The following is a 22,732-nucleotide window of genomic DNA, read 5'->3' as shown; positions in this document are numbered from 1 at the left end:
CGCTTTTGGAGCTAATTTTCATGGGGTCAATGTGCCATTTTGTATGTGTCAAACAGGCCCCTTATATTTTTTCTAAAAAAATCTTTTACTGTGGTACACGAAGGACGTTTTTAATTTAACTGACCTGCTAAAAAGTCTTTTCTTCACTAACTCATCCCTTTCTTTTTCTGTCTTCCTCTCACATCTTCATTTAGCCTTCAAAAACCCCCATTTCATAATATGTGATCCTCATCTCATAACCTCTTATACAATCTGGCAAAAACTATTCTTTCGTCCTTCTTTAGTCTTCTATTAGCTCTTGTTCATCTATGATACAAACATTGATGGTAGCTAGCAAGACAACAATGATTTTTGATAAGGATGCTGCTACTCAGGCTCCTGTAGCCTGATAGTTCAAATGTTGGTCAATTTATTGAATTTGTTCTAACAAATAAAGTATTTAGTTATGTTTTCTTTTTTTCTGAATCTGATCATCCACTCATGGCTCCATATGACTTTTGCTTGACTTACGACATCTGTTTGAGTATGATGGGAGAATAAGGGTATACTCATACATAGTAGCGTTGTTTGAGTTTCTAGTGTATCTATACATGTGTGTGTGTTTGACTGATGGAACAGGCAAACGGATATAACATATCATTGCTTTAGCTTCTTTATGTATGATGTTGTTATGGGTTAGTGTCAGTGTGTTTACTTGTTTGTGAGTTAGAATGTTTCACTTCCTCTTCTTTTTAACTTGTTGTTATGTTTATGGGTAGGCGTGTGTATGTATGAGTTGGTGTTTCCGGTCTTCTTCTGGTTTAGTCTGGTGTAACATATTGTCCTATAATATTGTTTATATCTTGTAATATGTTATTGTTGTTGATTTTTTCGTTTTTTGATGCAACCAACATCTTACAGGCTCTTAGGAAGTTTCATTTCATGTGTGTGTGTTTTGTTGTATGTGTAAAGACCTTAAATGTATGAGATTATTTGTCTTCGACAGGATGAGCATCTTTTGCCAACCGATAATCATAAAAACAATCTCATAATATTTGGTTACTTTGTGGCCTGTGAAGCAAATTAGTTTTAAAAGTCTTTGAGCTTTATATCAGTGTGATTATCTATGGGATTTGTGGGTGTGTGTGTGTGTGTGTGATAGAATATTCCCATGTTCAAGTGTGTGTACGTGTTTGTATGATATCATCTTGTGGGCTTTGTGGTATTTGTGTTATGTGTCTATAAATCTAACATGGATTATAAAATTGAGACAAAAATAAATATTTCATAAGATTGTGTATAAAATATTTTTTTTTTGTGAAGGCAGATTGGAAATTAATTAATTCTTATAGCCTATAAGTAAAAATAACCATAAAATTGTATACGTTGAAAAAATTAGATTAGAATAAAATCTTTAGCAGATTATCAAAATGCTCTATATAAAAAAATTCACATTTTGGGATTTATATTTATGTACAGATTAGATAATATTACACAGAAAAAATTTGTGTTTTGTTTGTGTTTTTACGAAATTAATTGATATATTAATTGAATACTGTCATCCACAATCGAATTACTTGGGTTGCGGTAACACTAGCCGATGGCAAGGTATCTTAAAACTTTCTAACACCGTCTTCTAAATTGTAAGTTAGTCCATACGTGGTATATATTAAACTAAAAAAATGGCCGATTAAATACGTATGTAATTCCGTTTGACAAACGTTTTTATAGAAATAACAATTTGACAAAATTTTCTATAGAAATAAAATTTTGACAAAATTTTCTGTAGAAATAAAATTTTGACAAAATTTTCTATTGAAATAAAATTTTGACAAAATTTTCTATTGAAATAAAATTTATACACAATTTTCTATAGAAATAAAATTTTAACAAAATCTATATATATAAAATTCAATCTATGTTTGTTTATTTGTTTGTTTGTTTGTTTGTTTGTATGTTCCGAGTTGGCTCCGAAACGGCTGAACCAATTTACTTGAAAGTTTCAGAGATGGTAGGTGGCGTTCATGTGGTGAAAATAGGGTACCTCATTTTTTGACACCTGGTCGCGGAGGGGGACCTCCCCTTTGTCGGACTTTTTGAAAATTGGACCAAAGTTGACCGATTTGCTTGAAATGTTCATTGAAGGTTGGGGTTGGCATCTAGATAAAGATCCGCTACTTTATATTTCGATATTTGGTGGTGGAGGGGGTCCTCCTCTTTGTTCGACTGTTTTTAAAGTACAGTGAAAAAACTAAAATTATCTGAGATTTACAGAGAACATGCGGTGAGGTTATGAAATTAATATGGGGTACCTTATGATTTCATATGTGGAGGGGGAGGGGGACCTCCCCCTTACCCTAATTTTTGAAACTTGGAACAAAATTATGCGATTTGCTTGAAATGTTCATTGAATATTGGGGTTGGTATCTAGACAAAAACCCGCTACATTATTTTTCGATATTTGATCGGTATATTTATATTTTTTAAAGTACAGTGAAAACAAAATTAAACTCCCCCGACTGAAATTTTACGGAAAAAATGGGTGATGTTATGAATCAGGATGAATAAAAATCAGGTTCCTGATTTTTTAATAAAAATAAAAGGGCATAGGAAGACATCCGCTTCTCTTAAGTACATACACAGAAACAATTAAACTTTACCGAGTTACTTGAAATTTACAGAGGACTGGGGGGAGGTTACCATATTAATAGTTGATACCTGATTTTGTGATATTTGGACGGAAGAGAGGCCGCCCCTTTAGGATTATAATTTACTTAACATTTTCTGGGGAGTTTACAAAAGATACGTTGCATCACTTTTCGCTATTTGGTCGGGGAGGAGGTCCTCCTCTAAAACTGCAAAAAAATCTTAAGTTTTCTTGAAATTTACAAAGGCAGTGGGGGAAGGTTATGAACGAAGAGGCAACCTTCCTTGCCCCACCCTTGAAGGAAAGTTTCAAGAATTTTCAGGGAAAGTTAGGGGTGCTATTCACTACGGTGTTTGTCGATATTGTATCGGGGAAAGTGACGTCCCTTTAAAAATAGAGCAAAATTTAAACATCTCCGATATACTTGAAATTTACAGGGAACGTGGGAGGAGGTGATTAAATTTATACATGATTTTTAAATTAGTATATGATTTTTCGATATCTGGTTGGGGAAGGGGAAAATTGAAATAAACTTTGTCGATTTACTTCGATAGAATTTATAGGGACCATTGAGTAGTTGTGAAATTAATATAGGGTACGTGATAGTTCGAAATAAGGTCGGAGTGGAGCGAAGGTGGGGAGAGGGTTCCCTTTTGTTTTCTTAAATTGAAAATAGAGGGTTGTCCGCAAATGGGAACTCGGTATATAATTTCATGACAGGCTTCTGCCGGACTTCTTTTTAGTAAAGAACTTAAATTTACATAAAATTGGCAGCCAACGTAGAGGGTGCATCATTTTCCAACATTTTAGCAAATGTTAATTTGGTAAAATTTTTTACTACTTTTGCTTTTTCCGATTTATTGGATGGGAAACAGTAATTCTTGGTATGTTATTATAATATAGTGCTTAATTTTCAGATATTTTGAGGAGAAGGATACCTTTCCTTGACAAGCCACACTTAAAATTCACAAGAAAAATAGAAGATTGTCCAACTACTTGAATACAGAACATTATTTAAAAAATTTGGAGGAAAGGGTACACCCTATCCCCGACATTTTTTAAAGCGAACTGTATGCATATCCGCCGCATTTGTACCTATAAACGAAAAAGCAAGTAGTCCGATTTGTTTGAAAGATTTCAAATCTTTTCGAATTTGTTTTCAGCACGAAGGATATGGTTGACTAAGTTAATGCAAAATGTTCCTAATAATACGCTTCGGAAGGCGTAGCGAAGCGGGCCGGGTTACGCTAGTGTTCTATAGAAATAAAATTTTGACAAAATGTTCTACAGAAATAAAATCTTGACAAAATGTTCTACAGAATTAAAATTTTGACAAAATTTTCTATAGAAATAAAATATTGACAAAATTTTCTATAGAAATAACATTTTGGTATTTTATTTTGGGCTCGAGTGGCAACCATGAATATGAACAGATATGGACCAATTTTTGTGTGATTGGGGATCAGTTATATATAACTATAGACCGCTATGGACCAATTTTGGCATGGTTGTTAGCCGTCATATACTAACACCACGTTCCAAATGTCAAACGATTCGGATGAATTTTACTCCTCCAAAAGGTTCCGCAAGCCAAATCTGGGTATCTGTTTATAAGGAGGCTATATATAATTATGGACCGATGTGGATCAATTTTTGCATCGTTGTTAGAGACTGTATACAAACCCCATGTACCAAATTTCAGCCGGATCGGATGAAATTTGCTTCTCTTTGAAGCTCCGCAAGCCAAATCTGGGCATCGGTTTTTATGGGGGCTGTATATAATTATGGACCAATTTTTGCATGGTTGTTAGAGATCATATATCAACACTATGTACCAATTTTCAACCGAATCCGATGAAATTTGCTTCTCTTTGAGACTCCGCATGCCAAATCTGAGCATCGGTTTATATGGGGGCAATATATAATTTTGGACCGATGTGGACCAATATTTGCATGGTTGTTAGAGACCATATACCAACATCATGTACCAAATTTCAGCCGGATCGGATGAAATCTGCTTCTCTTTGAGGCTCCGCAAGGCAAATCTGGGGGTCCGTTAATATGAGGGCTATACGTAAAAGTGATCCGATATGGTCCATTTGCAATACCATCCGACCGACATAAATAACAACTACTTGTGCCAAGTTTCAAGTCGATAGCTTGTTTCGTTCGGAAGTTAACATAGTGTGCTTTCAACAGACGGACATGCTTAGATCGACTCAGAATTTCACCATGACCCACAATATATATACTTTATGGGGTCTGAGAGCAATATTTCGATGTGTTACAAACGGAATGACAAAGTTAATATACCCCCATCCTATGGTGGAGGCTATAAAAATAGTCTTGATTAAGAAATTAATTCATTTTTTGGTCGGAAATAATCCTAATCAAGTACGTAATTAAACATCAGTTCAATTTTAAATTAATATTTCTATTAATTCAATTGCAAAATTACTTGAACCATTACGCAATTAAAATATCGAATTGGTAACATGTCTATTATTATTAACTTAACAATTTAATCGAATCAATTTATTCATAATCGGTAACATTATCAGTTAAGGTGGGTATTAAGTTCGAGTTTAGCCGCTAAAATCGTAATTTTTTCACGATTACTTATCTTTAATAATCCATTTTAAGGAATACAAATTTTGTGAAAATTTGCTTTAGGATATTCCCCATCAAGTTATAATGAAATCTGCAACATAATATAATTTTATGACTTTTTTACTGATTTAGTTTTCACTTGAGTGAAAAAATGACGATTTTAGCGGCTAAATTCGAACTTAATACCCACCTTTAGAGCCCATTAAAAATAGTGCAAATTTGAACTTTCTAGAATGAATTTTACATGACAACTTTTTATCAATTTCGACTACCGTTATTATTTCAGATCCTTCTAGTATTTCTTCTTATACGTTGACAAATATTATTTCCAATCAAAAAATTAATTGATGCTATTAATTTTTGTGATTAAAAATTAAATTAAAAATTTGTTGCATCACAAAAAGTTTTAATTTAATTTTTTATACCCTGCGCCACATTGTGGAACAGGGTATTATAAGTTAGTGCATATGTTTGCAACACCCAGAAGGAGACGAGATGGACACATGGTGTCTTTGGCAAAAATGCTCAGGATGGACTCCTGAATCGATATAGCCATGTCTGTCTGTCTGTGAACACATTTTTGTAATCAAAGTCTAGGTCGCAGTTTTAGTACAATCGACTTCAAATTTGGCACAAGTATGTTGTTTACCTCAGAATAGAAACCTATTGATTTTGGAAGAAATCGGTTCAGATTTAGATATATCTCCCATATATATCTTTCGCCCGATATGGACTTATATGGCCCCAGAAGCCAGAGTTTTACCCTAATTTGCTTAAAATTATGCACAAGAAGAACAATTAGTACTATAGTCAAGTGTGCCAAATTTTATTGAAATCGGTTCAGATTTAAATATAGCTCCCATATATATCGTTCGCCCGATTTACACTCATATGACCATAGAGGCCAATTTTTTACTCCGATTTAGTTGAAATTTTGCACAGGGAGTAGAATTAGCATTGTAGCTATGCGTGCCTAATTTGGTTGAAATCGGTTCAGATTTAGATATATCTCCATATATAGCTTTCGCCCGATTTACACTCTTATCACCACAGAGGCCAATTTTTAATTCCGATTTAGTTGAAATTTTGCTCAGGGAGTAGAATTAGCATTGTAGCTGTGCGTGCCAAATTTGGTTGAAATCGCTTCAGATTTAGATATAGCTCCCATATATACGTTTTTATAATATCGACAAAAATGGTCAAAATACCATCATTTTCCTTGTAAAATCGCCACTGCTTAGTCGAAAAGTTGTAGAAATGACTCTAATTTTCCTAACCTTATAATACATATATATCGAGCGATAAATCATAAATAAACTTTTGCGAAGTTTCCTTAAAATTGCTTCAGATTTAAATATTTCCCATATTGTTTAATAACATTGTGTTCCACCCTAGTGCATTAGCCGACTTAAATTTTGAGTCTATAGATTTTGTAGAAGTCTATCAAATTCTGTCCAGATCGTGTGATATTTTTTTAATGTATGTATTTGGGACAAACCTCTGTATATAGCACCCAACACATTTGACGGATGTGATATGGTATCGAAAATTTATATCTACAATGTGGTGCAGGGTATAATATAGTCGGCCCCGCCCGACTTTAGACTTTTCTTACTTGGTTAAAGCTCAATTAAGACTTTAATTGGAACAATTTCCGTGAAATGGTTTTATGTGTATGTTTACATCCAGAGATATTTAGGAGAATGTAATCTACCAAACATAATATGTTCTAACATATTAGCTCATATGTGTCGCAAATATATTATATTAGTCTATGAACATTATAAGTTTGCACTTAAAAATAGTGTGCTAAAAATTTAATTTCCAAACATATAATTTTTACACCAAAACAATTGTAAACAGCCTTTCGTCCGAGCCGATGTAATACATATATTTAATTTTTTGCCGTATAGAGAAAACGTGTCACCCATTGAGCCGACAGTTGTCACATCTCCATAATATCACATAGCATACGAAGAATGAAGTTTTTGGGTTTTTAATCGCCTAAATTCTGCGGTTATTTGATCGCTTTACTAAAACATTTTTCAAAGAACGTCCTTGACCCCAGTATTTGCTTTCAATTGGTGGCAAATTAAATTTTAACCAGACCATTCAAAAAAAAAAAAAAAAACAAAAAAAAAAACATTCCACGATGCAAGAGACCTCCAAAGGTTTTGGCACCCCGAAACCATTTTTTGTTTTGTTGCGCTTCTTGTAGCTGCAAGCCGTAACAAACTAATTCAATTTCAATTAAAATCACATCAGTCTCAAAAGAAGAGATTTTTTACGATGGTTTGTTTTCCGCATGCTTTGTCTGTTTTTTCCACACAACTCCATCCATTCATTGGCCACATGATGCATCAGGCGGCGGTTTTGGAGTTTCCAATGTTTTTGTCGGATTCCAAAACCAACAGCTGTGGTCTGGAAACGGAATAGGAAGGACTAGAAAGCCAAGAAAAATAAAACAAAAAAACTAAAATAAATCAATATATTGGGAGTTGCCAGCATACGACAACAAAAACATTAGCCAAAGGATAACTCCTTGACATGGATCATTTCGGTTGGCTTACTGGCTGGCACGCTGGATTAAAATAATTTAAAAAAGGTCACGAAACTTTTTCAACACTCCTAGACAGATTTCGGAAGTAGAAAACAAACAAATTCATTAAATTCTTCGACTAAGACTGAAGACAAAAAAGTTTTTTTAATCTGCCTTTGAAAAATAGGGATGCCAATCACGGTTGACACTCGAGCCAAAAATAAGCTACCAAAATTTGAAGAAAATCTTACCAAAAACGTACAAATTATTTCCATACAAAATTTTATCCAAATTTAATTCTGTAGAGAATTTTATCAAAATTGTATTTCTATAGAAAATTTTGTCAATATTTTATTTTTCTATAAAATTTTATCAAAATTTTATTTCTATAGAAAATTTTGTAAAAATTTTACTTCTGTAGAAAATTTTGTCAAAATTTTATTTCTATAAAAAATTATGTCACAATATTATTTCTATAGAAAATTTTGTCAAAATTTTATTTCTATAGAAAATTTTGTCGACATTGCATTTCTATATAAAAATTTTGTCAAAATTTTATTTCAATTTTGTCAAAATTGTATTTCTATAGAAAATTTTGTCAAAATTGTATTTCTATAGAAAATGTTGTCAAAATTTTATTTCTACAGAAAATTTTGTCAAAATTTTAATTCTATAGAAAATTTTGTCAAAATTTTAATTCTATAGAAAATGTTTGTCAAAATTTTATTTCTATTGAAAATTTTGTCAAAATTTTATCCCTGTAGAAAATTTTGTCAACATTTTATTTCTATAGAATAGTTGTCAAAATTTTACGTCTATAGAGAATTTTATTTCTATAGAAAATTTTGTCAAAATTTTATTTCTACAGAAAATTTTGTCAAAATTTTATTTCTATAGAAAATTTTGTCAAAATTTTAATTCTATAGAAAATGTTATCAAAATTTTATTTCTACAGAAAATGTTGTCAAAATTTCATTTCTACAGAATATTTTGTCAAAATTTTATTTCTATATAAAATTTTGTCAAAATTTTATTTCTATAGAAAATTTTGTCAAAATTTTATTTCTATAGAAAATTTTTTCAAAATTTTATTTCTATAGAAAATTTTGTCATAATTTTATTTTTATAGAAAATTTTGTCATAATATTATTTCTATTGAAAATTTTGCCAAAATGTTATTTCTATAGAAAATTTTGTCAAAATTTTATTTCTACAGAAAATTTTGTCAAAATTTTATTTCTATAGAAAATTTTGTCAAAATTTTAATTCTATAGAAAATGTTATCAAAATTTTATTTCTACAGAAAATGTTGTCAAAATTTCATTTCTACAGAATATTTTGTCAAAATTTTATTTCTATATAAAATTTTGTCAAAATTTTATTTCTATAGAAAATTTTGTCAAAATTTTATTTCTATAGAAAATTTTGTCAAAATTTTATTTCTATAGAAAATTTTGTCATAATTTTATTTTTATAGAAAATTTTGTCATAATATTATTTCTATTGAAAATTTTGCCAAAATGTTATTTCTATAGAAAATTTTGTCAAAATTTTATTTCTATAGAAAATTTTGTCATAATATTATTTCTACAGAAAATTTTGTCAAAATTTTATTTCTATAGAAAATTTTGTCAAAATTTTAGTTCTATAGAAAATTTTATCAAAATTTTATTTCTACAGAAAATTTTGTCAAAATTTCATTTCTACAGAATATTTTGTCAAATTTTTTTTTTCTATAGAAAATTTTGTCAAAATTTTATTTCTATAGAAAATGTTGTCAAAATTTTATTTTTATAGAAAATTTTGTCCTAACCCGTGTAAAAATTGGTGGATCTGGCCAGATATTATTAGATCTCCTGCCATATCTGATTAGATATGATAGTATATGTAGGCAGATCTGGTCAGATCCGAAAAATGGTAATATCTGATCAGATCTAATTCTAAAGGAATTAGATCTGACCAGATCTCAAATTTGGCCCACATCTAATTACATCTAATTTGATATAATTAGATGTTAATATATCTAATTATATATAATTTTATCTATAAATTTCCAATATTACTGAAATTACAGTAATTAATAAAAAGATTTATTTTAGGTTTTATAATGAAAGTGTATTTAATACAGCAAGTTGGCTCAAACCTATTTACGTTATATCTACGCCTAGGAGTAAAAGTATAAGAATTCAATTAAAAATATATATACATAGCCACTACGTTTCTACGGCGTTTCTGGAGTTTAAATTGTCCAAGGCATTGTGGCATTGCTCTCTTCACACATTTTTTTACATTAGTCTCCCAGTTCCTCTCTTTGGCTACTCGGAATGAAACTCTGAAAAATATAACATAAAAATACAGAAGACTGAAATAAATACAAATAATACATATACTTACCAATAATTGCTTCTCGTGCCCAATAATTCAAACCAACGCTATAAGGAATCGTTTGTTCGAAGTCCCTAATACCATACATGAATAATATATCCGTTTCATGATGCAAACCATCTCCAAATCATTTTATCTTTTTGACTTGGATAATACTACATTCTATCGCAAATTCGAAAATGGCGTGGCTACAAATCATCACGTTGCTACTCGGTCTCCTTAATCTTTTCGTCCAACTAGAAAGGGAAAATATTAAATATATAAAAATAGGACCCAAACGATAAACTTACCTCATCACTTCTCATACTCCTTGATCTTCGTCGAAAAATGAGAATACATTAAATTTTTATATGAATAAAACATAAAAATATCAAACTCGCATCATCCAATATTTGATACCAACATTTTGTTTTAAATTTAATAACAACAACCGTTGCTAATGGTGATTGTTATGTGATGATATTTTTGAAAACAAACAGACAGTTGTGTCTGAACGTAAGAAATTTTGAATTTTTAAAATGATATTGAAAAAGGTTTATTCGAACTGTCACAACATATAAAGATTGTTTGATTATGTTCACCACTAGTTGTGATTTGTGACCAAACATATTTAATTGTAACAATATATATCACGTTAACATTCTCGTAACAAACATATTAATTTTACACCCAAACATACACATATTTTTTTTATCCGTATAGCAGTACTGGTTCATGACTTAATGCGATACATATAATTAGATATGGAGCTATATATAGTATGATGTCATATATGAAGATATACAATTAGATCTTACCAGATATGACTGATACAATTAGATATAACAATATATATAATGAGATCTTGAATCAGATCTAATCATATAGAACACTATATATAACATATCTCCGTAGATCTATTTATATCCACAACCATATCTGAACAGATGTAATTATATATACTTTGATATTATTAGATATGATCAGATCCACCGATTTTTACACGGGAATATTATTTCTATGGAAAATTTTGCCAAAATGTTATTTCTATAGAAAATTTTGTCAAAATTTTATTTCTATAGAAAATTTTGTCATAATATTATTTCTATAGAAAATTTTGTCAAAATTTTATTTCTATAGAAAATTTTGTCGACATTGTATTTCTATAGAAAATTTTGTCAAAATTTTATTTCAATTTTGTCAAAATTGTATTTCTATAGAAAATTTTGTCAAAATTTTATTTCTACAGAAAATTTTGTCAAAATTTTATTTCTATATAAAATTTTGTCAAAATTTTATTTCTATAGAAAATTTTGTCAAAATTTCATTTCTACAGAATATTTTGTCAAAATTTTATTTCGATAGAAAATTTTGTCATTTCTACAGAATATTTTGTCAAAATTTTATTTCTATAGAAAATTTTGTCAAAATTTAATTTCTATAGAAAATTTGTCATAATATTATTTCTATAGAAAATGTTGTCAAACATTTATTTCTATTGAAAATTTATTTTATAATTTTATTCCTGTAGAAAATGTTGTCAAAATTTTACGTCTATAGGGAATTTTATTTCTATAGAAAATTTTGTCAAAATGTTATTGCAATAGAAAGTTTTGTCAAAACTTTATTTCCATAGAAAATGTCGTCAGCGTTTCATTTCTATAGAAAATTTTATCAAAATTTTATTCTATAGAAAATTTTATCAAAATGTCATTTCTAAAGAAAATGTTATCAAAATTTTATTTCTACAGAAAATTTTGTCAAAATTTTATTTCGATAGAAATTTTTGTCAAAATTTTATTTCGTTAGAAATTTTTTTCAAAATTTTGTCAACATTTTACGTCTATAGATAATTTTATTTCTGCAGAAAATTTTGTCAAAATATCATTTCTATAGAATTTTTTTCTATAGAAAATTTTGTCAAAATTTTATTTCTATAGAGAATTTTATCAAAATGTTTTTTCTATAGAAAATTGTGTCAAAATGTTATTTCTATAAAAAAATTTTGTCAACGTTTTATTTCTATAGAAATCTTTTTCAAAATGTTATTTCTATAGAAAGTTTTGTCAAAACTTTATTTCTGTAGAAAATTTTGTCAACGTTTTATTTCTATAGAAAATTTTATCAAAATTTTATTCTTATAAAAAGTAATGAAAAACATTAACACCAGCATTATTCATTAGTCCATGACCTCAAGCCAAACAAATAATCCCAAAATTGTAAATTTTATTCTATAGAAAATTTTATTTCTATAGAAAATTTTGTCAAAATTTTATTTCTATAGAAAATTTTTTCAAAGTTTTATTTCTATAGAAAATTTGATCTACTTTTTATTTCTACATAAAATTTGTGAAGTACCTCTTAGTTGGAGATGAATATTTTGCAAAATCTACCAAAACGTAAAGAATTTTAACAAATGTACCAAAAAGAAGAAATCTACCTTTTTGGGTAGAATTTTAGGAACTGTTGCAACCGTGATGCAAATCCAAAGAAAAGATAAAGTGATAACAATTGGGTCAATGAAATGTCCATTTTAATTTCGTAAAATTCGACCCGGGCAAGGCGTATGAGTATGCGTATTTAAAAAAAAATATCTCCCTTCATCCTGATCGCTATGGCCAGCTTTTGTTAAGTCCAAATTGCTGAACCAATTTTGTTTAAAATTTTCGTAGAATGTGTGGGGAAATCCTTGAACTAAAAAATCATATTTTTCTTTCCTAACGTAGTGCATTAAAGCGGCGACGTATGCTCTAAAGCTGATTCCAGCGAGCATTAGTCCTTTCTCACTTAAATAAATTTCATAATTTTCATTCATATCAATTTATTAATGATTTCCTTAATGTCTCCTTTCTCATTTGACTTCTCTATTTATTTCTGTCTTTGCAGTTCATCCTTTGGTACAAGTTCCCAATCAATTGGTGGGTGCTCCCGTCCTGACAGATGTCACTTTAATTTGCAATGTGGAAGCATCACCCAAAGCCATCAATTATTGGCAAAGAGAAAATGGTGAGTATTGTCGTTTGTATGGCAGATATCTACATTGCGGGTTCATTGGAGGATGTCTTCCCTTTGGAATTCTTCAACTTTTCAATTTCCCTCTTCTTGATATACTGTGATCGTTTACTACTGGTGATGGTTGTGATGATGGTGTTGGCTAGGAAGCAATTTTTCATTTTCAATACAATTTGTCTTTATTAACTTCGTGCTTAGTGGTTCATAAACTTCCATAGTTATTTAAAAAACAAGAACGCTGAAATAGAAATGACAAAAAATAATGGAAAACGTTAAAAAAAAAAAAAAAAAGAAAACTTAAATATTTCTCAAGTGACAAAGAAGAGCTGTTGAATTTTGGTAAGAGGTCTTGTGTCCATTTGTCATCAAAGTTATTGAAGTAGCTAAGCATGTCCTTTCGTACTAGCTGACAGAGTGCATATGACATTTATTATAAACGTGACAGTCAGGGGACCTACATTTATCAATGGTCACAAATTCCATAGAGATAAGCCAAGATATTGTTTGAAATGAGAGATAATTGCAGAAAAGCTGCCAGTTAATCGTTTTCTTTAAGAACAAATTATTCAATGGTCGGTTAATAGTTGCACTGCTCTCAACAAATCAAAACTTCAAGAGATGATGTCACATATTATAGCGGAGATTAGGTTTTCAACACAACTTTAATATTCGAGCGTAACAAGTGGCATTATTATACCGATAAAAACGCTATATAAATATAAACTATTGCTATACATGTTTAAGGTACTTCATACAATAGGATTTCAGACGATTCAGTTTAATAGAAATCAGACAGTTTAATAGAAATCAGAGGTGCTGATTGGAGTTAACCAAGCAACGAATTGAATTTATTGGAGCTTTTGAATATAACCACTTGCCGATTTATTTAAAGCTTGAAAGTTTTATATCGAATTTCAATATAAGATTAAAGATTTATTTTCAAGAAAATTGATGGATGCTTCCAATGTTAATTGTTGAATATTTATATAACCTATACTATAAATCTACATTTGTTTTGATTTCTCGATTAAAATTTCTTAAAAACATATTGTAAATTGCCAGCTTGCCTCATTTAAGCCTAAAGTGGAGCTGAGGCCAAATTTTATTCTATGATGCAAATTTTTGAGATAAAGAATAAAAAAAATCAAAAAGTGAAAACTTGAAGTTAACATCTTTCCAAAAGATGGCAAAATTTGAAATTTGAAAAAAAGAATTTTCGTTTTTTCAAAAAGTCGATTCATGCTGTGGCGATTTTCAATAATAGGCCTGTAACTTTGGGCCCTACATATCGCCATGAATCAAATATAATAGTTTTCTTTAAAATGTTGCGTGTTACTTGAAAATATATAGGATTTTAGGTAGATTTGTTTCACCATTGGTACTTCAAGATGAAAATGGGCCCCAGGAAAATGAGCCACAAAACCCAACTGAAACGTGTAACTTTGGGCCCTACATATCGCCATGAATCAAATATAATAGTTTTCTTTAAAATGTTGCGTGTTACTTGAAAATATATAGGATTTTAGGTAGATTTGTTTCACCATTGGTACTTCAAGATGAAAATGGGCCCCAGGAAAATGAGCCACAAAACCCAACTGAAACGTGATCCCATAAACATGAGCCCCAACAAAATGTAACTGAAACATGAAAATCGACACCAAATTAAAATTAGGGATCATTTTCATTTTTTATTTGACCTTGTGAAATCGAAACCTAACTGATGGAAAAATATAAAGTTAAAAAAAAAAATAAAAAATTGTCAAATCCCAGAATGCGAATATTCGCCCACTTGAAAACAAAGTGCCATCACGGTTTCCACTAAAGGCAAAAATAATCTATATATAAAATTTTACCAAAAAACTACTAAGCAAAAAATTTTATTTTGGAAAATGGGATTTCTATAGAAAACTTTGACAAAATTTTATTTCTCTTGAAAATTTTGTCAAAATTTTACTTCTATAGAAAATTGTGTCTAAATTTTATAGAAAATTTAGTCAAAATTTTACTTCTATACAAAATTTTGTCAATAGTTTATTTCGATATTTTATTGCTATAAAAACTTTTGTCAAAATCTTATTTCTATAGAAAATTTTGTCAAAATTTTACTCCTATAGAAAATTTTATCGATATTTTATTAGTATACACATTTTTGTCAAAATTTTCTTTCTATAGAAAATTTTGTCAAAATTTTATTTCTATTGAAAATTTTGTAAAAATTTTATTTCTATAGAAAAATTTGTCAAAATTTTATTTCTATAAAAAATTTTTTAAAAATTGTATTTCTACAAAAAATTTTACTTCTACAGACAACTTTGTCAAAGTTTTACTTCTATAGAAAATTTTGTCAAAACTTTACTTCCATAGAAAATTTTGTCAAAATTTTATTTCATTGGAAAATTTTGTAAAAATTTTACTTCAATGGAAAATTTTGTAAAAATTTTATTTTTATAAACAAATTTGTGAAAATGTCATTTCTATAGAAAATTTTGTCAAAATTTTATTTCTATACGCATTTTTGTGCAAATTTTATTTCTATAGGAAACTTTGTTAAAATTGTATTACTAGATAAAATTTTCTAAAATTTTTATTTCCATAGAAAATGTTGGCAAAATTTTATTTCAATAGAAAATTTTGTCGAAATTTTATTACTATAGAAAAATTTTTCAAAGTTATATATATATCTATACAAATATTTGTCAATATTTTATTTCTATAGACAATTTTGTCTTATTTTTATTTCTATATAAAGTTTATCAAAATGTTATTGCTATAGAAAATTTTGTCAAAATTTTATTTCTATAGAATTTCCAAATTTTATTACTATAGAAAATTTTGTCAATATTGTATTACTAGAGAACATTTTCTCAAATTTTTATCTCTATAGAAGATTTTGTCAAAATTTTATTACTATAGAACATTTTGTCAAAATTTTATTTCTGTAGAAAATTTTGTCAAAATTCTATCTATATAGAAAGTTTTGTCAAAATTTTATTTCTGTAGACAATTTTGTGAAGATTTGATTTCTATAGACATTTTTATGCAAATTTTGTTTTTCAAAATTTTATTTCTATAGAAAATTTTTTCAAAATTTTATTTCTATAAAACTTTTGTCAAAATGTTATTTCTATACAAAATTTTGTCTCTCTCTCTCCATCCGCCTGTTTAAATCACACTAACTTCCAAAGTAAACTATAGGTTTCAATGTTGGGACAATTATTTGTAATTGATGTCTTTCAAAGGATATTGCAAATGGGTCATTTTAGCGTATACTTATTAATATCTCTCTGTGTTTTTTTTTTCTAGCCACTGACAATGCATAATGTTAATGTAAATTTATTATATATTCATATTTTTATATATATTTTTTCATTTATTTGCAGGTGAAATGATTATTGCCGGTGACCGTTATCTATTAACCGAAAAAGAGATCAACATGTATTCCATTGAAATGGTTTTGCATATCAGACGTCTGCAATCGAGTGATTTTGGTGGCTATAAATGCATATCGAAAAATAGTATCGGTGACACAGAAGGCACAATACGATTATATGGTGAGATTGCGAATGAATTAATTCAATGTATAAAAAAAATGGGACAATGTCCTAAAAAACACATACACACATATCGATGGGTCAAAGAGAATTCTAGATTAAATTTACAACTTGGTGAATATGTTGTAGTATAAAACAAGCGAGTAAAGTAGAAAGTCGGGCGGGGCCGACTATATCATACCCTAAACCACCCCTACTGAATTAGTAAATATAAGCCTTTGTGGAGTATCATTGGTATAGGTTTTGGAGAACATAAAGGGGGGTACATGTTTATGGGTGTCTTGTCACAATCTGAACAGAAATGTCTAATATTAGGAGCTATATTTTATTTTGCACCAAAAGAGTTAGTATGCCACTAATATTGAGTCCATTATTAAAAAAGAGGAAATCGGTCAATTAGTTGTGGGTAATAAAACCATATTTCTGCAAATAGGACAATAGATTTATGTAAGAGCTACATGTAAGTCTAAATACGATCAGCTAGTACGTCAAAATTTGAAATTTGAATAACATAGGTTAATAAATAAGAGTATTATGGCCAAATATGACAAAATCGAGCGATGCATATATATGGGACCTATATCTAAATCTGAACCAATTTGTATAATATTTTACAGGTATGATTGATACCACAGAAGGTCACTTTGTTTAAAATTTGAGTACGATCATTTAATAAATGAGGCCCCTATGATCAAAAATAAGGTTATTAGGGGCAAATTTTTCAAAATCGGGCGATACATATATATGGGAGCTATATCTAATTTTGAACCGATTTCGATGAAATTTTGCACATACAGTTAGTGCTATAGAAGATTACATTTAGCAAACCTTGGTTACGATCGGTTGATAAATAAGGGTTTTACGGCCAAATTTACAAAATGGGGCAATACATATATATGGGAGCTATATCTAAATCTGAACCGATTTTGATGAAATTGCGCACATACAGTTAGAGGTATAGAAGATTATATTTAGCCAACTTTGAGCACTATCGGTTGATAAATAAGAGTTTTACGGCCAAATTTGGCAAAATCGGGCGATACATATATATGGGAGCTATATCTAAATCTGAACCGATTTCGATTATTTTTGGCACATATTGTCAGTACCATAAAATATTAGAGTAAGCCAAGTTTGAGTAAGATCGCTTAATAAATAAGGTTTTTATGGCCAAATTTGGGAAAATCGGGCGATGCATATATATGGGAGCTATATCTAAATCTGAACCGATTTAAATGAAATTTTGCAAACTTGAAGAACGATGAAAAACATTACCTTTTGCCAAATTTGGTGACAATCCGTTTGAAAACAAACGCAACGTGACCCAATTTGTCGAAATCGGACGATACATATATATGGGAGCTATATCTAAATTTGATCCGATTTCTTCCAAATTCAATAGCGTTCGTCCTTGTTTCCAAAAAACTCCGTGTACCAAATTTCATCAAAATCGGTTAATAATTGCGACCGGAATCCTGTGAACAACAAATACATGGGCAGACGGATGGACGGACGGACGGACACCAAGCGCTAGATCGACTCAGGTGATTCTGAGTCGATCGGTATATATTTTATAGGATCTAAAATCAATATTTCTGGTAGGCACATTTTTTGGCCGATCAAACTTATTATACCCAAACCACTATGTGGTTTAGGGTATAAAAAGAAATAGTTTTAGTGAAAATTTATTTGTATGGCTTTCATAATTGACTTCATAATAAAATTGTGGGACAGTGCAACCTCTGAAAGGTGGACACCCCGGTCGCCTCAATTTTATCCACCTTTGAGATGTGTCCCGGTGTGAGAGGTTAATTTTAATGTTTTAAGAGGACAAATCGGAACCTCAGATTACATTCAGACTATATAATAACCTAGACCATGGTAGAACTAGACCTGTCTGTAGACAAAAACTGTAATATATCTCAAAATTATTGAAGGCAACAGACAGGTGGATGGCCATCTTTAGATCGTCTTGGAACTTCTCCTTGCTGATGTATATTGCAAACAAGTTAAGATCGCTATCATTTCTAGACCTCTCATCTGACAGCTGATAGATTTATTACAGCTCATTTTTTTTTTTTTTTTTTTTTGTTTACAAGATTTCAACTGAATTTTGATCAATTGCATTTAAAAATAATATTATTCGTGACAGAATATGCATTCAGAAATAAAGCTAACATTTTACTTAAATAAAAAATATATTTCCAATTAAAACATAAATAATTAAAAATTATATTCGGAAATAATTAGTATTAATGTTTAGATTCAAATCTAAAGAAAAATCCAACCATAATTATTACCGGAAAATTCATTCGAAAATATAAACTCTTGCAAAATTAGGAGATAATTATTTTTTGTCTAATGGAAAAATAATTATAAATAAATTAACAGTAAATAACTGACGACCAAACACAATTAAATTTTTAATTGAACTAATTCAATACTTTAAAGAATAACTGAAAGTGACGGACGAAAACAATTAATTTTTTTAATCAAGTATGGTTAGGTTAGGTGGCGGCCCGATGTATCAGGCTCACATAGACTATTCAGTCCATTGTGATACCACATTGATGAACTTCTCTCTTATCACTGAGTGCTGCCCGATTCCATTTGCAGTGAAACCACTTAGAGAAGTTTTGAAACCCTCAGAAAAGTCACCAGCATTACTGAGGTGGGAAAAACTTTTTGGTGTTCGGTCGAAGCAGGAATCGAACCCACGACCTTGTGTATGCAAGGCGGGCATGCTAACCATTGCACCACGGTGGCTCCCTTTAATCAAGTATATTTTTGGGGAAATTTCAATTATTTATGATTTCAAATCTCATGATTGAATCAGAAAAATGTTCTCTATGTGTGAATGCTTTATATTTGACTGGAATACCATAAGTGCCTGTCGTTAAATCTCTTCAATATTTAAATGTGAATAAATCGTTTCTTTCTCATACCATTGGTCATTACCGCAATAGTTGAAGTGTTGGCATTGCTACCAAAAAGTGGACGAAAAAACGAGAACAAATAGGATTCGAAAAGACAAAGCCACATTTGGTCTAAATCCACGTAACGATGATAGAAATCTTACTCTGAAGTGGAAAATTCAAGAGCGTACCTATGCAAAAAAGTCAGATTAGAAAAACCCCAAAAGTGGTCAGTTACCGAATTTTGTTTTCTCCCATGGGAAGTCATTCCAAATTGAGCAGTTAGAATTCACGTTTTCGTGCCAAAGAGGTCAGTTGGAAGTTTACACATTAATTGGCTAACAGAACTCGATCGCCGCCGATGGTAATCATAACGGCCGATGGTCGTTTCCCGCTAGTATTCACCGATCGTGAAGTCAAAATAATTGCCAAATATTATCGGGGAAATGTCCTACTGACAGTATTGAAGCCCTTAGCATACAAACAGCCGACCAAGGCCAATACTACAGAACTCAGCACGCAACAACCAAGAAAGGATTCCAAGGAAGGGTCCTTGATTTATTTTTAACGCACAGAGGCCACCAAAATCTAAGGACCTCAATCGGTTAGACGCCTGGTGCATTCTATACAATTTGGTATTTGGCTCTAACAAATACCAAAGTGTCGACCATCTAAAAACGGCGCTTCCCAGGGGGTAAGCCAAAATACAGCAGAGCTCTTTCGAGTAGCATTTGATGGCCTTGTCGGCCGTTTTAAGGCCACAGATTGTGCCAAAGGTCGCCAATTCCGTTGTGCAATGGCTAGCAAGCTCGCCTTGCATACCAAGGGTCCTGGGTTCAATCCCACTCAACCGAACAGCAAAAAATGTATGAGCGATGGCTTATCAGAAATGCTGGTTACATTTGTGAGTGTTTCATCGTATTTCTCTAAGTGGTTTCATCGTAATATGAAACGCCGTTTTGACTCGGCTATAAAAGGGACTCTCTGTCATTGAGCTAAACCGCACTCAGCGACAAGAGAGAAGTTCATCACTATAGTATCGCAAAGGACAGAATAGTCTAAATGAGCCTGAAATGACAGGCTGCCACTATACCTATAGCTAACCTAGCAAATTTTAATGCATTTTTTTTGTGAATATATTTTTAAGGCGCCCATTCTACATTTTATTTAGAACAACCCTTTTTAAACCCCGCTATCACCATAACTATTAATTTTTCGTTTTGTTTTTTTTTTTTTTTTTTCTTTGTAGAAATGGAAAGACCTGGAAAGAAAATTCTTCGTGAAGAGGATATGAATGAAGTGACGGTAAGTTTTACAAATTTATTAAATCCAATAAAATCCATATAAATTAAGTACTTAAGATTTAATCGTTATCAGTCTATCAATTAATTCTCTAATATATCATACTTGATAATTATTTCCTCCCTTTCCATTAAAAAGAAAAACGAAATAGTTCTCAAGGAAAATCGTCATGAGGATGGAACACGCAATCAAAATGGTCGCCTCTACAAGGAACGTGGCTCGGATGCTAATCTCTACAATAATGAAAATGCAGGCCAGTCAATAATGCGGCCACCATCGATGCCAGTGATAATTGTATTAATTACCCTAATACTATTATTAGCATCGACACGAACACTTAACGAAATCATTGGTCATAATCAAATTGTCGATAACAATCGTAGACATATGCAGCAATCGCCGTTGTATTTATCGTCATCATCATCGTCGTCGTCGTTATCGTCATCATCGATAAAATCGGCACAGTATGTAAACGGATTATAGCTCAATTACAATGTAATTAATCATAATTAGTAATCAAATATATGTACATATTAGCCATTGTCGTTGTCGTCACCGTCGTCATCGTCGTTGTTATTGTCGCTGCCATACACAATATTTAACTATCAATAATATTGCCTACTATTTCCCCTATATAAAAATGTATTCCCTTTCCATTTATCCATCCTGTCACCCCGCCCATTTCCCTGATAATAAGATTGTCCACATCACATTTTCGTACCGACAAAATAACAATAATAATAATAATAATAAATAACTAATGATAACCCATATAAATTAAATGCAAAATAAATACAACACGAATATTATGAATAAATAACAGCAGCAAATGCAAAAGTAAACGAAATACAATAACAAGCAGCCAATGGTCTTAAAAGCAAGGCAAAAAAAAAAATACGAGCCAATCAATAATGTTAACACCTACAGTGTAAGGGAATGGAATTATGACGCATACATCAGGAGAAGATATATGTTTCAAAAGCATAATTGAATATATTCAGAAAATTTTAAAGCCTTAAAAACTGAAAAAAGAATATTTTGGCAAAACGGTCCATTTAATTCTCACACTTGACTCATGGACTCTACAATATTTATAATCCGTATGTCAAATACTTTTTCTCAGGACTGGTCAAAAAGACCTCCGAACGACGATAGTTTAGATTTGGTATAGTGGCTCACTTATTTCAGGCTCACTTAAACTATTCAGTCCATTGTGATACCACCCTTTCACTACCGATGTCCACTTAGAAGGACATTCGAAGAAGACATCAAATTCTAGTTTCCCACTTAGTTTCGATTTATTTCTCGATGTTATTTTAAAGTAGAGGCTTTAATATAAGTAAGCTATAAATATTTTCCATATTGGTGAGGTCTAAAATACATTTTTTTAACTTCTTTAACAATAAACGAAAAATACGAAAATTTGAGACAATTTTTATACTGTTTGTTTCTAGTAAAAGGACATTTATACAAAAACTATAGCTGTTACTCTGTCGTTTTTTTTTTTTTGTATTTTTTCTCACACTTTGAAAGATATTGTAGGCCAAATATCGCTCATTTTCGTAAGGCCATTCGGTCGCAATTCAAGAATCAAGTTTTCAGAACAAGCTCATATAGCTCTTGAAGAATTTGAGGTAGGTTCTCAAAATGACAATTTATGTTCTACATGCTGTTAGTACAAGTAAAAACAGAAGGAAAGTTAAAGCTTTTAACATAAGGTTTATTTCGGTAGTGAAAGGGTTAAGCTCAATGACAAGGGACCTCATTTTTATAGCCGAGTCCGAACGGCATTCCACATTGCAGTGAAACCACT

The 22,732-nt window shown here is 30.5% G+C and overlaps 1 protein-coding gene across 1 annotated transcript in view; it reads left to right on the top strand.

Moving 5' to 3' along the window:
• DIP-beta (Dpr-interacting protein beta) overlaps positions 1-21,531 on the top strand; it is a 130,919-nt gene extending 109,388 nt beyond the window's left edge. The window contains exons 5-9 of the mRNA XM_075301960.1: positions 13,026-13,145; positions 16,532-16,702; positions 20,867-20,922; positions 21,058-21,387; positions 21,457-21,531. Of these exons, the coding sequence (XP_075158075.1) occupies positions 13,026-13,145; positions 16,532-16,702; positions 20,867-20,922; positions 21,058-21,387; positions 21,457-21,531 (752 nt within the window). The remainder of the gene's footprint in view (positions 1-13,025; positions 13,146-16,531; positions 16,703-20,866; positions 20,923-21,057; positions 21,388-21,456) is intronic.
• The last annotated feature ends 1,201 nt before the right edge of the window (positions 21,532-22,732 follow it).

This window comes from Haematobia irritans, chromosome 3, assembly GCF_050003625.1.
Source record: "Haematobia irritans isolate KBUSLIRL chromosome 3, ASM5000362v1, whole genome shotgun sequence".
Taxonomy (NCBI): Eukaryota; Metazoa; Arthropoda; class Insecta; order Diptera; family Muscidae; genus Haematobia; species Haematobia irritans.
The sequence above is the reverse complement of the archived record's forward strand: the minus strand, read 5'-3'. Positions and strand labels throughout refer to the sequence as shown.